This window comes from Adiantum capillus-veneris, chromosome 24 (genome assembly GCF_014529385.1).
Source record: "Adiantum capillus-veneris isolate H3 chromosome 24, ASM1452938v2, whole genome shotgun sequence".
NCBI lineage: Eukaryota > Viridiplantae > Streptophyta > Polypodiopsida > Polypodiales > Pteridaceae > Adiantum > Adiantum capillus-veneris.
Window position 1 is genome coordinate 102,570,734 of NC_140954.1, and position 18,093 is coordinate 102,588,826.

At 43.9% G+C, this 18,093-nt stretch overlaps 1 protein-coding gene across 1 annotated transcript in view; it reads right to left on the reverse strand.

The window, feature by feature from the left end:
• Positions 1-2,548: 2,548 nt before the first annotated feature.
• Positions 2,549-18,093, reverse strand: part of LOC147426869 (uncharacterized) — a 35,040-nt gene continuing 19,495 nt past the window's right edge. The window contains exons 3-4 of the mRNA XM_086498309.1: positions 3,274-3,360; positions 2,549-3,080 (exon numbers count right to left, since the gene is read on the reverse strand). Coding sequence (XP_086354435.1) covers positions 2,789-3,080; positions 3,274-3,360 — 379 coding nt within the window. The 3' untranslated portion in view covers positions 2,549-2,788. The remainder of the gene's footprint in view (positions 3,081-3,273; positions 3,361-18,093) is intronic.

Sequence of the window (18,093 nt, forward strand, 5' to 3'; positions counted from 1 at the left end):
AAATCTCAACTACATGCCTTTTCTACTTGAATATTTAGGATTCATTAACAAGGGCGTTGAATAACGGAACGAATCCCCCTTCAAGCACAACTCACTAGACAAAATGTAATAGTTGGTTCTTAGATATCGACTCAAACCCATGGAATTCACATAAATCTTTTGTTTGTGTAAATGTTGCATGGTAAACTATCCTTAAGAAGTGTAGCTCATGCTGGTACAGGTGAGCATAAGGGTCGAAGCCTATGTATATTAAGTTTGGTGAAGTGAAGGAGGAAGTCCAAAAGACACTCACACACTGAGCACAATGAGGTATGAATGGAGAAGCTTCTACATTGAAAACCCTTCTTGGAGACATGGAAGCTATTGTGACATGCTTTGGTGTCACATGTGCTACATTCGTTCCTTGAAGCACCCATCAAATCCCTTTTTCGCACTACATGCTTTTGTTTGACAAATTTCTCATATGCATATAGGGTGTCCCATAATTAGCACTTGCATTGGCACTCTTCCTTTGTTTCTCCCAAGCACTCACCTTGCATGACAGGTACTTCAAGTTCCATTGCTCAATTCCAATAAGAGCGTGATTCAAACTATGTTGCACCTCCAATTGGTCCACATCCTTTCAACAGGAGTTGATGTCATCCCATAAATGTGCCAGCTTGGATATCCCTTTGTTGTTCACCTTTGTAGCAACTTCCCTCCAAAAGGTATTCAAAAGGACCGTCCTCCTAGCTTGGAGAGTGAAGGGGACCAATGTAGGATAGAGCATCGGAAGTATCGGAAGGTTTCTCCCCACTCTTATGGCGATGCCACCTTGTTGCACTTTTTTAGAATCCCTCTCCTGCAATCATGTAGTTTCTATTAGATAAGACCAGCTTGGAGCTAGGATAGCTTGGAGCTAGAATTCCTCTCTAAGGGGTTGGAGAGAATGTAGAAGTGGTCCACTAAAAAGAAGTAGCGAGTTGGCTTTTAGTGTAACATTCTTTCAGTTGTTGAATACAACACACGGTATGGAATAGGTCCTCCAATCAGCTATGCAGTGACAATATCATGTGAAACTAAGAGTTTGTTGCAAATGATATGAGATAGTATCTCAGTGTTGACTTATATTCTGTTAGGAACTCTCTCTCTCTCTCTCTCTCTCTCTCTCTCTCTCTCACACACACACACACACAAGAAGAAGAAGAAGATTGTTTCAACGTCAAAGGAAACTATCCGAAGAATCCTTAAAGATCTATCCGATGAGGAGAGTTGAAGCTTTGATCTGATTGTTAAATACCTAAAATTGAAGCAACAAACGCATAACAGTTTCAATATGCTCGAATAGCATTATTATGGAGCTTGAAAGGCCTATCCTTGTGGGATTTTGTGAATAGATACAATAGTGCTTTGATTTGTAACTTTTGACACGATGTGAACTTGCATAAGACATCATCTACTTAAACTCCTGATAATGTTCAAACTCAACAATCCACTCTGTTTTGCATGCACATACTTGAAAGGTATCTTCATGTTGTAGATCACATTTTCATATGTGACAAAGTCATGTTGCTCATGGTAAGCTTTTAACAATCCGAAGAGACCTTAAAGATCTATCCGACGAGGAGAGTTGAAAAGAGAGAGAGAGAGGTTTGAAGCTTTGATCTGATTGTTAAATACGTAAAACTGAAGCAACAAACGCATAACAGTTTCAATATGCTTGAATAGCATGGTGAGCTTTTAACAATCAATAATGTAGGATCCTTAACTTTCCTTTCAAAAATGATTTGAATGAGCCTGGAATGGGGCCTGGTCTCTGCACATCTACAGGAACATTCCAACACAAGTGACAATCCTACTGGCAAGGATCTTTGAATGCTAGAAATTATGTTGATTAAGTTCTCGCACCACATCTCAATAACTGGAATTTATGTTCATGAAATGAGAATTTCTTCTAGGAAGAGCCCTCTAAATGATCAGGTAATCCTCATCTCCGGGCAAATTTTCAATTGTATTCCTCAAGGAAGATCCCACTAAAAGTTTATTTGGAAAATAACACTTTCTTAATTGCAACCACAAGAACCAGTTTGGGATTCCTTGCACTTTTTTATGCCACTCGGTTGTTTCTTCTCTAAGCTATTCGACAAGTTTGATATTTATGGAAATTCTTCGTCAAGTTTTCCCAGATTTCCTTAATACTTAGTTTACCAGACTTCCAAAAAGCCCTTAAATTTACTAAACAGATTTTCCCAAAGAGTCCCTCCTCGATCTTCCTAATATCTCTCAAGGTATCATGTTTTGCAACTTTCCATAGGCCTGTCGATTCTCCCTCGATAGAAAATTGAAGGACTAGAATTTTTAATTTATTTGTAGGCTCATGGGATGAAACAATGCATTATTTGCAGGCGTAAGGTATTGGATTATTTGCTGAAATTTACAAGTCGAGCTTCATGCAACCAACCAATCACAGCAATTTGATCAAAAGCTGTTGAGATATATCAGCTCGTCCGTCATACCTCTCTGCTTCAAAACAGCTTCATGCATTGACCTATTTCAGAAAGAACCCGAGTCGCTGAAAATTTGTGGCAAAAACCTTTATAACTTTGAGGATTGCCCTTCTTTGGGTACGACTCTTATGATCGCATATTACAAAGAATCTAGCAGTCATTTGAAGGTCTGTCATCTAGGCTCTGATTATCCTTCAGCCACCATTTCTAAAATTGCAATATGCATGTTAATGCTGCAAACATGCAACCATTTAAAAGCATGCTGCTTCCCATTATTCCAGCCATATCATCTGCCAGCCAATTCAAGTTTTCAAGTGCAATCTAGCGCCCTTTTGCATCCTTCGGTAACGAAGTCCACCAAAAATCACCACCGTGATTAATATACTTCCTTGCAGGATATGCATCCCCAAGACAAAAGACTCGCGAGGTAGGAAACATTGTTGAACATCACAAGTTCCATCCTTGTAAAACTGCAACAGAAGAAAGCTTGGATCATCTCTGTTGCGCCACGTGAATGTAGAGACTGTTATCTCTTTGACCCCATCTTCCACAGCTCTGCTACAGAATCGATGAGCATGTGCGCTCAAAACTAACCTGCAGCAATAAATAAGATTCGGGTCAATCAAGTGCAACTCTTTCATCAAGCCAAAGTGAGTGTGTGAGCACTAATGCTTGTTGCCATAGAGTGCTTGCATGCTTCCATTAGACAAGGGTGAAGAGAGGGAGTGGCACCTAAAAATGTATTATGAAAAAAAAGTTCTTCAATGCAGCAATGTATGATACACACCTTGGTTTGAATACTGACAACAGAAGCCTTGAAGTGTTCAAGGACAGCATATCTATCCTACTTCTGTAGTTTATTTTTTTATGGTACCTAAAACCACATTTGAACAAAAAATTGTTAGCAGAAAAACTACCAAATGTCTTGTTGATGCAAACAAAAAGACTGAATATTGTTTTTTGCTATACAACAGGAAGTGTCTGTGGATGACATTCCATACGACACTTCACGCATAACCTCGTATTGCTTGTGCAGGCTCCCCTTCATAGTTGGAAGTATGTATATTTAATATTATTAGATCTCTCTCTCTCTCTCTCTCTCTCTCTCTCTCTCTCTCTCTCTCTCTCTCTCTCTCTCTCTCTCTCTCCCCCGAAGGGAAGTAAAAACTAGAAACACTCGCAAGGGCCAAAAGCCAAAACTATAAAACCTGAGAAACTATAAACATGCCGGGAAGAAAACTATCCTCCTTACCCTCTTCACACCCATCCATCTCTCTCTCTCTCTCTCTCTCTCTCTCTCTCTCTCTCTCTCTCTCTCTCTCTCTCTCTCTCTCTGTGGCGCGTGCGAGGCTGAGGGCCTCTCTCTCTCTTGGCGCGTGCTGTGGCGTGAGGGAGCTCTCTCTTTGCAGCAGCGCGAGGCTGAAGGCCTCTCTCTCTCTCTCTCTCTCTCTCTCTCTCTCTCTCTCTCTCTCTCTCTCTCTCTCTCTCTGGCGCGTGCGAGGCTGAGGGCCTCTCTCTCTCTTGGCACGTGCCCTAAGGTAAAAATTTTAAGTCTAAAGAGATTTTAAGCCTTCTCTTTGCGTCCAATTTAAAGCGATTTAAGGCCTTAAGGTAAACTGGTTAAGTTTGCCATACTCTCAGTCCCTCACCCTAGTACCCTAGTACCCTATCCCAGATTTGGGGCGCGGGTTCGATGGACCCGCCTACCGAAGGGGAAGGGCCGGGTGTAAATAGCTACACCACCCCAAAAAAAACAACGGCTACTTTCAAACGGAGAAACAGAGATATTGTACTATCACCAGGATCCTTACGCGTTGGGAAAACCTCCAGGATACATGATGAGCTACTGATGGAGAAGGTCCAGGTGATGCTCAAATCAGAACTAAACTATATGAGGGACGACATCAGGAAGGAAATGCACGCGAACACCGAGAGCTACAGGAACTCCATGTATGGAGACATGATGAGAGAACTAAGTAGAGAGATCCGGGGGATACAGAATGAGGAAATTCAGACCATGAAAACGGAATTATGAAACCTAATCAAGGCCGAAGTAAATGTAACAGAATGCGTTATGCAAAAGAAGCTCGATGAGGCAGTAGCAAATTTTGAAGCATGGAGAACAAATATGGAAAAGCACATGGAGGAAAAAGATGCAATAATCGAGGAGCTAAAAGGAGAACTTGCGGCTTGCAAATCCGCAACTAAGGAGAAGGGAGACGACCAACCTTCGGTGCTGAAGGAGTTCGAGGACATGAAGGACCATATAAAAGCTCTACGGGAAGGAGATGAACAGAAATCGAAAACGGCATCTTCATGGGCGGAACGTCTTGTTAAAACACAAGAAAAGGTTGATGAAGCAGAGAAATGGATTGAGGATGCGAAGAAAGGGAAGGCCCAAATGCCTGAGACCACACCTACTTCCACCATTATTAATATGACCATTGAGGAAGAGCAAAAAAGGAAGACTCGAGCCCTGCATGTGCGGGTCACAGGAGTCAAGGACAAAGAGAATGTAGATGAAGAGGTGATGGAACTGCTACAACGCATGGGCATCACAGAGCCTACTCACACAAGTGCATGGAGAGTGGGCAAGAAAGGAGTCGATGAGAAGGGAAACGTAAAGGATAGGGCACTTATTCTCCGCTTCCCGAATATAGAAATAAGGAAAGAATTTCTAAAGAAGAGGCCAACTCTTAAGAAAACCGGTATTTTCCTGGGAGATGACCTTACATTGGCACAAGTGGCACACATGCAAGAGTTGATGCCAGAGATCAGGGCAGCAAGAGAAAAGGGGAAAATCGCCTTTTATAGAGGAGGGAAAGTAGTGGTTTTGGAAAAGCGCTCATCATGACGGTGCGAGACCTATGGGGCGACGCTCCGGATAGCGGCGTGGAATTGTAATGGATCATATAGGCTAGATGTAGGTGCCTTTGAAGACAGCTTTAGGGACAGAGACATAGTTTTCTATTCAGAGACACACCAAATACCGGGACAGCTTATGCCACATGTGAAGGGGTATTTATGGGAAACAGCGGGTCAACCAGACAAGAGATCTCTACGAGGTAGCCGGGGTCAGAAGGAGTAGCAGTCTTATTTAAAGAGGGGCTGAAACCACTACTACAGATTATCAGGAAAGATGAACAAGCAAGGTATATTTTGTCACGCTCCCCTCCCACCCCCTGCCGAGCTCCCACTCCCCGGCCTCCCTCTCTCTCTCTGTCAAGCTTCCCCCAACCCCTCACCTCCCTCCCTTTCTCTGCCAGATCGAAAAAATTACATAAATTCAGATTCTCAGCTCACAAATTTCAGAATTTCAGTTCAACTGCAGAAATTTCAGATTTCAGGTGCAGAAATTGCAGGTCAGAAATTTCAGAAATTGCAAAGATTGTTGATAGGCATGCAATGCACCTGTGCCCTGTGCCGCGCTGCCCTCCCCTGCCTCCCTCCCCCTCTGTCACGCTCCCCTCCCACCCCCTGCCGAGCTCCCACTCCCCAGCCTCCCTCTCTCTCTTTGTCAAGCTTCCCCCAACCCCTCACCTCCCTCCCTTTCTCTGCCAGATCGAAAAAATTACATAAATTCAGATTCTCAGCTCACAAATTTCAGAATTTCAGTTCAACTGCAGAAATTTCAGATTCAGGTGCAGAAATTGCAGGTCAGAAATTTCAGAAATTGCAAAGATTGTTGATAGGCATGCAATGCACATGTATGGACCATGTGGAGAGTGTAAACCAATGTGGAATGACCATGTAGGCATAATGTGGAACCACACATGTACAGTGTGCATTTCTCTCTCTCACGAACTTTCTCCCTCTCCCTCTCCCTCTCAAACATGAAGAAGCAAAATGGCAAGGACGACCCTCTGGAGGGTGCCATTCAAAAATGCAAAGAAGAGATGTGTGAGACCATTAACAAGATTAATCGCAACCTCCGAGGCGCAATAAAGATACTGGAAGAACGCGTGTCGGTCCAAGAAAGCACAATACACACACTTGAGAATCAGGTGACGGCCCAAGATGAGGAGATAGTGTTACTCAAGAAGGAGCTTGCAGAGATGCAATCATGACACACTTGAAGAGGGAGAGCTTCAACCCTCAGTAGTGAAGGGAGCGTGTGTAGCAGTTGAGGTAGCACTAAGGTTTTTTGCAGACGACGAGCATGAGAGAGAAAGAGAGAGAGTACGCTGGTTTTTGGGGTAGCGTGTCAAAATTATCACACGCCTTACTTTTTTCTGTTATATGGGTACAAGTATGAGGATCGCTTTAAGTGACCCTAGAGGTGGTTCACACCCAAAGAATAAAAAATATATACAAGGGTGGCCAAAAAGCCTTTAGACCCAACAACCTCCCACTTAAAGGCCCGATGTGGTACCTTTAAGTAACTCCCACTAAGTGTAAGCAATGTTGATGTTGTGTCTTAGCAAGACACTTAGTGAGAACATCTGCAGGGTTATCTTGTGTTTTGACTTTTGTCAAAGTGACCAGGGCATTATCCAGTACCTGGCGTATAAAATGGTATTGCACATCAATGTGTTTGGTACGAGCATGGAACATGGCATTCTTGGCTAGGCATACAGCACTCTGACTATCACAACCAAGCACTGGAGCATGAGCTGGAAGACCAAAAGTCCTCACAAGACGGCCAAGCCAAAATGCTTCCTTTGAAGCCTCTATGACTAAAATATATTCAAGCTCTGTAGTGTTCAACGCAACAATTTTTTGCAATCTTGAACACCAGGAAATAGCTCCACCAGCTAATGTAAAGACATAACCACTAGTAGATTTCCAAGTGTCAAGATCACCTGCCATGTCCGAATCACAAAATCCCCACACAGACAATGTACCCTTTCTATAACATAAGCATGTGTCCTGTGTACCTTTCAAGTACCTGAAAATGCTCTTCACTTCCTTCCAATGTGGTTTGCCAAGGTTAGACATAAACCTGCTAACAACTCCCACTGCATAAGCAATATCCGGTCGTGTAGCAACCATGGCATACATCAAAGACCCACAAGCTAATGCATAAGGAATACCTTTCATAGCATGGGCAATTGTATCATCTTTTGGGTAATCTTGCTTGCTAAGCTTTGAGCAAGCTTTGTGTGTGGAGGTAACGGCACACTAAGAGGCTTAGCATCAACCATATTAAATCTCTCAAGCACTTTCTTGATGTACTTGTCTTGAGAAAGGAATAAAAGACGCTTCTTTCTATCCCTTGCAATGCGCATACCCAAAATATGTTCAGCTGCACCAAAATCTTTCTTAGAGAAAACTGAATTTAACTCCTTTTTCAATGCATTCAAAGTTTCCTTATGCTTGTCTGCAATGAGCATATCATCCACATATAGGACTAGCACAATAAGACTACCATCAGGAGCCTTTTTAGTGTAAAGACAGTGATCTGCATGACTGTGTTTGAACCCATGGTTGAGCATAAAAGTATCAAACTTTTGTACCATTGCCTAGGGGCTTGTTTCAGCCCATACAAGCTGCGTTTCAGTTTGCATATCAAATGCCCTTTCCCTAGAATGACAAAGCCCTCAAGCTGCAGCATGTACAACTCCTCATCAAAGTCACCATGTAAGAAAGCAGTAGTTACATCCACCCAGAGCGTAGTCATCTTCACCACAGGTGAAAAGATCTCTTGGAAGTCTGTCTTCCTTCTGTGCATAACCCTTAGCAGCCAAACGTGCTTTACTTGGGTTTGTCATCACCACATTTGACCTTATAAACCCACTTGTTAGGAATAGCCTTCCTACCTTTAGGCAAAGGTACAAGCTCCCATGCATTATTTGCATGTAGTGACTGTATCTCAGATTTCATAGCAAACTCCCACTTACTTTTGTCTTCACAAAATTGGGCCTCTTTGTATATAAGAGGCTCCCCTTCATCTGTCAACAAAATGCAATCCATAGATGGTTGAAACCTCTGTGGTTGCCTTCTAACACGTGTAGACCTTCTCACCCAATGATATGCATCAACTAGTAATGGGTCTACATCATCCGTAATGTGCACACCATCAATTGGCGATTGATTATCAGCATTCCCTCACTGCTGTAATTCATTTTCAGCATGCTGGCCATGTGGTATAATCCCATTTTGTGCATCTATTTGTTGTTCATTGTCTTCTGGCAATTGCACAATAGGTTGCTGCTCATTTTCAACATCAAAAGGAGTCAACTTTTCAGCCAAAGGTGGCTTTATGGCTGGCTGATTTTGCTAAAACTTCACCTCTTTTTGTCAATGTCTACATGTGTAGCATTTTTCAAAAATTTAACCTCATTGAAAACTTGTACTGAGGTATCCAAACTCGGTAACCCATCTCTCCCTCATCTCCATATCCCATGAAGATACCCTTGATAGATTTCATGTCAAGTTTGGTCCTTTGATCAACAGGTACATGCACGAATGCATCGCAACCAAAGACTCATAAATGGTCATCTGAAGCCGGTTTGCCAAACCAACCCTCTTCAGGGATTCCATTATCTAAGAGAACTTCACTTGCTTTCTACAGATACAATCATTACAAAAATCAAGGCCAGGGCCTTTTACATCAAACTTCCCCAAAGAGGAGAGAACATCAAGACCTTTTTCACTCATATGGCCAAGTGTTTTGTGCCAAAGCTCCTTGTGAGAATGAACTTCAGCTACAACCAAACACATGCCAGGTAATGCCTTGCAATGCAAATAATAAAGAGTTTCCTTATTGCTGCTTTTTACAATCAGCATAAAGCCTTTAAGCACTTTCCAAGAGCCACCACAAAACGTAATAACCCTTCACATCTAGTTGCCTAACCAAAAGTAGACTTTTATTGATTCCAGGTACATACCTAATATCATGCAAAATCAGCTCTTGACCATTTTCAAGCGCCAAATGTATAGTGCCAACGCCCTCAATCTCACATACATGGTTATTGCCCAAGTAAACTTTACCCAGACTACCTGCAGAGTATGAAGCAAAAGACTCCAAAGATGGAGTAACATGAAACGAGGCACCACTGTCTACTATCCATGATTGTGATAAACCATCCTGTGTTGAAAGTAACGCATCAATTACCTCTAGTTTTGTGATATACATATCACTAGCCATTGCCACACTATCATCATGAAGGCATGAGTCAACAACAAGTACACCATCCGTATCAACAATTTCTTCAATGACAACACTCGAAGCAACATTTGCCTTTGCAACTTCCTTGGAAGAAGAGTCATGATCATCACTTTTAGCATCACTAGAATCCTTCTTCTTCTTGCCCTGTTGTTTCTTTCTTTCAAGTTCCTGGTTGTAGTATCTGCAATCGGGCTTTTTATGCCCTTTGCATCCACATTGATAGCATGTAACATCCAGGGACTTACCACTTCTCTTACTCCTGTTCTTGCCTTTATTGTTTGCATTATTCTTCTTTTCAGACCTGTCTCTTACATTATACGCTGACCCGCTGTTGTCACTACTAGTCTTTCTTCTAATCTCTTCATTGAGAATAGAACCTCGTACACCATCAAATGTCAAAGCAACATTGTTGCTCAAAGCTTAAAGCTTCCCATCTATCAGGCAAAGTAATCAATAAGAAGATAGCCTTGAGCTTATCACCAAAAGGCTGCAAACTAGAGTCTTGCAATTGACTCAAGACACCTGTGAAAGCACTCAAGTGTTCAAATGCAGGCTTGGACTCATCCAACTCCATGTTTACAAGCTTTCGCATAAGATGCACTTGAATCACAAGAGTTGTGTTCTCATACATATCTGTCAATTTCTTCCAGATAGCATAAGCAATGTCAAGACGCTTAATGTCCATGAGCACATCATCAAACACCTCCATCTTGATGTAAACAATTGCTTTCTTGTTAAGCCTAGCCCAATCATCATCTGACAAAGCTGCAGGTTTCACTTCCAAAAGTGCATCATCACAATCTACCAGGGATAGGATTCCCTGCATTCTATCTTTCCACAAGTCAAAGCCAGAGCCATCAAACCTTTTGATTTCAAGGAGAGACTTTGACTCACGGCCATTTCGGTGCAAAATGACTCAAAAATTGATTGCTGTAGTTTTATGACAGCAAGCTGAAAACTGAGATCAATACGCACTGTAGAAGAGCAAGAGATGGTAACAGAGTGTTACCAGCACTTTACCACAAGTGTATAGCAATAAAGAAGGATGAATTTCGGCAGTAAAAGCTGAAATTTCAGCACACAAATAGGAAATACAGTCCTTGCATGAATACTCCCACTTCAGCAGTATAACCAAAATGCATATGCATCAACCTCAAATCTGCAAATGGATTGAAAGCTGCTGTAAAATGTATTTTCAGCAATACATCAACTCAATGGCGAGCACCCCGCATGTAAAATACATAAATATGGGCAACATAAGCTTTTCGATGCGTATAAACCTGCGTTTTCACGTAATTTCTTGAAAACTCAAGAATATACCTCAATTTCCCTGCTCAAACTGTCCACAAATTGCAATACATGCACAAATGTCTGCAAAGTAGTGAAATTTCAACAAAAGCCTTAGATTTTGACGGTCTAATTTCTAAAATTTCTGTAAATTTCAGTAATTTCAGCAAAAGCCCCAATTTTTCCTCGACCTGTAAATGCAATTTCCACCTGTAAAGCATCAAAATGCTATGAAATTGCTGAAATTTCAACCACTTGTAAAATCCCCCTTTCTTCTATGATTGATTTTGCATGCTAATCCTTGCTGTATCGCGAAATGAGACCCTCACAGTCTCAAAGCTTCATCAAGAAGCTGTAGGCTGTAGTGAGAGGAGAAAGAAAGAGCATACGGCTGAAAACCGTAGTGACAGAGAGAGAGTGGGCTGAAATCGAAGAGAGAGAAAATGCCTGCTGTTTGCTTCCCGACGCGGAAACGTACGCGAAGCTGCGCTCTTATACCAGTTTGAAGGGAGCGTGTGCAGTAGATGAGGTAGCATTGAGATTTTCCGCAGACAAAGAGAGAGAGAGAGAGAGTACGCAAACGTACGCTGGTTTTTGGGGTAGCGTGTCAAAATTATCACACGCCTTATTTTTTGATGTTATATGGGTACAAGTATGAGGGTCAATTTAAGTGACCCTGGTGGTTCACTTCCAAAGAATAAAATATATATACAAGGGTGACCAGAGGACCTTTAGACCCAACAAAAGGAGTTGACGAACTGAACAATTAAAGAACAAATGCGGGCCATCAAAGAAGGGGAGAAACAACACAAAGAAATGACAACTTCGTGAGTAGATGTTATTACAAAGATCCAACAAAAAGCCGATGATGTCGAGAAATGGATCAAGATCGCCAAGAAAGGAAAAGGTAAGGAGATACCCCCACACCCACCACCATTAACTTGACACTAGAAGAGGAGCAAAGGAGGCATGTGCGTGCCTTACATGTGAGGTTAATGAGCCAACGCATACGAGAGCTTGGAGAGTGTGGTAGCACTAGGGAAACCTCAAAGGAAAGGGCACTTATTTTGTGTTTCCCCTCCATGGAAGCGAAGGACATTTTGAAGAAGAGACCAACTCTTAAGAAGACGGGTATCTTTCTTGGAGATGACCTCACGCTTTCGCAAATTGCTCACATACAGGAGGTAATGCCGGATATTAGAGCGGCGAGGAAAAAAGGTAAGATTGCTTTTTATCGAGATGGAAGGATAGTGATATTGGAGCAACGCTCCACATGACGGTGTGAGACCTATGGGACCACACTAAAGATGGCAACATAAAATTGTAATGGGTCACTTCGTCTTGATGTAGGGGCATTTGAGGATAGCTTCCCCCCCCCCCCAAAGAAAAAGATCCTTACATTAGTTAATAAAACTGCCCATAGGGCTACAAACCACCTCTACTAGAGACGGCTACATCCAGGGGAGACTCTCCCAATGAGTAAACAAAATATGTACAATGGGGCTAATCACAAAATGGGAGGAGAAAAGAGCCACACAAGTGGCTGGTAGTGCCATCTAGCGCACCCTCGACCATGGTGAAGGAGGGCTCTGGGCGCTAGAGTCACAGGAAAGCCTCTCTGAGCTCCCGCATGCGGTTGGAGCTGCCCTGAAGTCTCTCAAACTGACCCCTCAGAGTATGAATCAACTCCAACTAAAAGTCACAAAGAGCTCCGCCGGTGGGATAGGGCGAGCCTCGAAGATGCGGAAGCAACAGGCCCGCCAAATGAGCCAAAGTGTCAGGCCGCAGATGAGCTCCCAACACACCTCTCACTGCACCACTCTTGGGGGGTAAGCTTTGTGGCAAGCTGAAGTGTAGGTCGATCCTGCTGCTCTACAGGCTAGCTCAAAATCGAGTGCACGGCCCGTGAGGGTGGACCAAGCTACAGCACCCCAAGTGTATTGTCGTGCTATGGAAAGAGTTGGCATCAGTCGAAGTACTCGAAGCCGAACTTGTTGTGCCATGGGGCAATCCCACAGACAGGGACACTGACTCTCCAAAGGATGGTCACAAGCTGCACACGTGATGCCAGTATGTGTCGCCCTAGTCAAACAGTGTACTAAAAGAAGAGGATCCCAAGGTAATCGGTTGAAGAGAAGGGGTCTCTCAAAAACCACTCTCCGGGGTCCCACTACACTCGTGCCACAGGACAGCTCTCCCAAGCCCAAAGTCGCCAGTGGCCTATCTCAAGATCTATTGGGTCAAGATCTAAGGCACAAGCCCTCCCACAAATGCCCACTACGCGTATCCTCTGAAAACAACACTCTGCTACCTGTGGAGCCTCTACTAAGACTCTGTGTAGGCGACCCTCTCCTTGGATCTCAAAGAACATTGGGGTACGGACTTTGAGCAAGCACGAACTGCGATGCGGACCTACAGTCGCGTGAAGGACCCTATCCATCTGGGAGCTGCTATCTCTAGAGGGGTGATCCACTTAGCTGGTAAAGCCTCTGTAGTGTCTTGGCACATGCTCTCCACCTGTTATGTCCCGCTCACAGAAGAGGGGACCTAGCTCAGATGCCGTCGGGATGGACGTCAAGTGTCCAGGCGGACGTAGTGTGAACTCGGCCAGTGTGGCCGGCCATTATTATAAAAGGGGGGCCAAGGCTTCATTTGCAGTTATCGACCCCCATTGGCAGAGTGCAAGTGGTTAGCCCGCGAAGCTAGGAGTGCGCAAGGTCACCTCGAGGAGGTGAGGCCGGGTGGTATGGGACGCTCAGTCTTACAGGTGCACGCCTACGTTCTCGGATGCTGGCCCCAGCACGGGGGAGCTCGGGTGGTTCGTCCAACGCGTGTTTGTAGGCGGTCCGTGTAGCCGGGAGATCCTTTCTCCTCGTTCGTTTCATGGTATCAGAGCCGGCTTGGCTGCACGAAGGACTGTGTGTACACCTACGGACTGGTTCGAGTCGGGTAATCATTGTTTTAGGTAATTTTTGATGATATAATTGTTTGATCGATTATTTTCTTCTCATGGGCATGTGTGCAGGTGAAATCTAATGAGCTGCTCGCTGATTTTTGATAAAATTCAGCAATTTAACATAGGGAAGTGCTGGAAATCAGAGGATTTTTACTGAATTTACTGGAGGTACCTCCCTCTCTGTAAGCAGAGATTTCCTATGTGAGCGTGGGAAGACAGACTAGTGGCGATTTTTTTTTTCCCTAGCATGAGGATCCGAGTTGGCTCCAGCAAGGCATGCGATTAGCAAGGCAAAAATCGCATGCCTGGCACAAGTCCGCACACGCTTGTGGGAAGGGGAAAACTTGCCACGCGTTGTGCTCTTCTCTCTCTACGCACGCGTTGCTGCAGATTATTTGTTTTAAAGCTTGGCAGCTTTTAGGCCTTGCGTTATTCTTTTTAAATAACACGCTTGTTTGTTTATTATGCCAGGTGGTCTTTTATTTAAGAGGCCAAGGACATTTTTTTTTTTTTAAAGGGCCTGGACACTTTGCGGTTTTTACGTGTAGTCTAAAACCTGCATATTATAAAAAAAAACTCACTTACAGAGTTGCAGAGCTTACAGAGAACTCAAATTTGGTCCTCCTGCTTCTCTCTCGAGTCTACTCTCTCACATCTGCTCGTGCTCTCGCGCTCCCGCCATCACTTGCTCGCCTTCAGACGCTCACGCCGATGCGTGGAGCTCTTCGAACTTCAACTTTTCGCGATCGAAAAGTGCAAAAAGGCCCCGTTTCGCGTGAAATTTCCAGTTTTTCACGCACTTTGCAATGGATTCCTCCAGCTCAGATGTGCAACGTGACGACGCGCCAGGTAATATCCAAATTCCATTCACACATGCTCTCTACACATGGGTCACAAGTACTTTCTCGACCAGCATGTTACCGCCCTAGAAAACGCGAACGTTCAGACGAACATTCACTTGGCCTCTCTCGAAGGGGTCATGCAAGGGCTAAGTTCCCGACTCTCTACTCTCGAAAATATGGCTCAATCAACGTATTTCCGAGGGCGAAACCCATCTCCAGCAATTGCGGATGCAGATTGCTGCTTTTGGGCGTTCACAAGGTGGTCCGACTGCCACGATTCCGTACAAAACTACAAATTTCTCAGGGGAAGAGAAGGAGTCTACGGAACTGGCCGTAAATAATTGGTTGCACCAGTGGACCACATACTTTGATCTCCATGGGGAGCATGATGAACGGAGGATTCAGATGATTCCTCTCTATCTACGCAGTAAGGCGCTTACCTGGTGGCGCGACATGACAAGAGAAGCCTACGACGTGAGCTGATTTTTGTGTGAAATTCAAGAGGGATTTCGCTAAAATGGACCCTTTGAAGGCTTATGCCAAACTGCAGCGTCTTTCGATGAAAACTCTGTCTTTTGATAAATATACGACAGCTTTCAAAGAGGCGCTCACCTTCTGCAAGGTGGATTCTACGCACGCAGTGCACATGTACCTGCTGGGACTACATGAGGATTACCGTTGGTCCTTAATCAAAGATAAAGGTCTGACTCACGTCAAGGATGCAGTGGCAAAGGCCAAGACGTTTCACTTAATAAATGGAGCGAATTATGAGAAGAAAAGAACTGCAGACCATCAATCCGGTGAGGGTGCTTCGAGCAAGCGACCCCGATTCTAGCATAAGTCCAAATCACCGCCGAGATCTTCTCAGGAGAAGAAGAAAGCCAGAAATGCTTCAGTTGCTCATGCAGTGAAGAAGGGGACTTACTTCGGATGTGGCCAGACGGGTCACCAAATCAAAGATTGCCCCAAGAAGAAGACGAAGAAACCGCAAGGCCATCCTTCGGTTCAAATGCACGATATCTCAGGTAACTCTGATGTTGTTCAAGTTGAAATCCATCATTTAGCGCACAGTTCATGCACTAATTGTACTTTTAGCACCAAAGTGTTTGATAAGCACGATCTTCTCCATTTCCCCAGGAAGATCAATGGCCACGACGTGACTGTAATCCTTGATAATGGAAGCTCACACTTTTGTGGATGCAAAATTGGTGCAGAAATTGAGCCTTCGGACGCGGGACAGTGACCATGAGTATCGCGTGAAGATGGCTTGTGGCATGGATACGGATGTATGGAATCGGATGGTTCCAGACTTGTCGCTCGAGCTGGTTGATTACAAAGAGAACCTGGATTTCGACATCATGCGCCTTGACAGAGCGGATGTTATTTTAGAAATTCCATGGTTTTATGATAAACAAGACTCATTGTATATAAACTATGTACATCACTCTCTTGTTTTTGTTAAGCAGAACATGCCTCATGTATCTATGTCGCTTTGTAATCAGAAGTCTGTAAATAATGGTTTTGCAATACCAGTTATTACAGCTTTGGAAATGTATAAAGAAATAAAGTCTTCTGATGTTGACTTTTATCAATGTGTACCATCTGCTTGGTTTGATTCATTAGTGCTTGGTACTTCTGTCACTGAATTTCGTAAAAATGTTTCATGTTCTTCTGTTGAACTTGGGGATTCCGACGAATCCAACCTTATCCGAGGAATCATGACTGATTTCGAGGATATTTTTCCTGATGATCTACCTCCTGGCTTGCCGCCTTCGAGAGGAGTGAATCATGGCATTGAGTTGGTGGCTAGTAGCCAACCCTTCTCAAAGCAACCCTATCGGTTTAGCAAAACCGAAGAGGACGAGATTCAGCGGCAGCTGAAAGATTATCTCGACAGGGGTTTTGTTCGACCAAGTAAATCCCCGTGGGGAGCGCCAGTGTTACTTTCTCGAAAAAAGGATAACACTATGCGCTTCTGCGTAGATTACAAGGGGTTGAATAAGCTCATTGTCAAGAACAAGTATCCGCTCCCGCGCATGGATGATTTGATAGATCGACTCCATGGACCGTTGTATTTTACGAAGATAGACCTACGATCAGGCTATCATCAGATACAGATCAAACTGGAAGATATTTCTAAGACAGACTTCCATACATGTTATGGTCACTATGAGTTTTTGGTTTTGCCTTTTGGTTTGACCAACGCTCCAGCTACGTTTCAGCAAATGATGAATGATGTGCTGAGACCATTTTTAGGCAACTTCGTTGTTGTATTTCTTGATGATATCTTGATCTACAGCCGAAGTTTGCCCGAGCACCTAGCGCATATACGCACTGTTCTCGAAGTACTGAGAACTGAGAAGCTTTACGCTAAGGCTTCTAAGTGTGAATTCTTTAAGAAAGAGCTTCTGTACTTGGGTCACATCATTACTCGCGATGGAATTCACGTTGACTCTGAAAAATTGGATAAAGTGCGAAATTGGCCCATTCTGAAGAATGTACGCCAAGTAAAGTCCTTTTTAGGCTTTACTGGATTCTTTCGTAAGATTACTCTAAAGTTGCTGCTCCGCTTACGCAACTTTTAAAAGGAGGGGTGAAAGGGCCGAAGACTTCGGGTCCTCATCGTAAAGGTAATCCCCCTGTTATCTGGAATGAGCGTCTCGACGAGAGCTTTCGGACACTAAAGCACTTGGTGACTACTGCGCCAATATTGCACATTGTGGATCGTAGCAAACCGTTTGTGGTTGAAACGGATGCTAGTGATTATGCTATTGGTGCGGCATTATATCAGGATGGACGTCCTGTTGCGTTTGAAAGTAAGAAGCTTTCTGACACTGAGATGTGTTATCCAACGTATGAGAAGGAGCTTTACGCCGTAGTCCACGCCCTAAGGAAATGGCGGCACTACTTGTATGGCTCTACGTTTGTTGCATGGACAGATCACCACTCTTTGCGCTATATCTATGATCAGGGTGATCTCAGAGGCCGGAAGGCTAGATGGGTTGAGCTTATACAAGAGTTTGACTTTGAGATCCGTTATAGAAAAGGATCCAGCAATCGAGTTGCCGATGTGCTCAGCAGGATTCTTGAGGTTAATGCCTTGTCTATGGCTGAAATCTCAACGGATTTCTATCTCTCTCTCCAAGAGCTATACTGTTCCGATGGCCATTTTGGTAAGATATGGAACGAGGTCGAAGCGGGGCATGACTCGCATACAGGCTTGGGTGATCCGGAGACCCAAGTGAGTCGTGCTGGAGAGACGAGACAGCGACAATATTCCAGTAGAGGTGGACTATTGTTCAGAAATGGTAAAGTCTGCGTGCCGAAAATCGATGAGATTCGACAAAGGATTTTGTGTGAATGCCACGATGTTCCTAGCGTTGGGCACCCAGGCATCTAGAGAACTTTGGC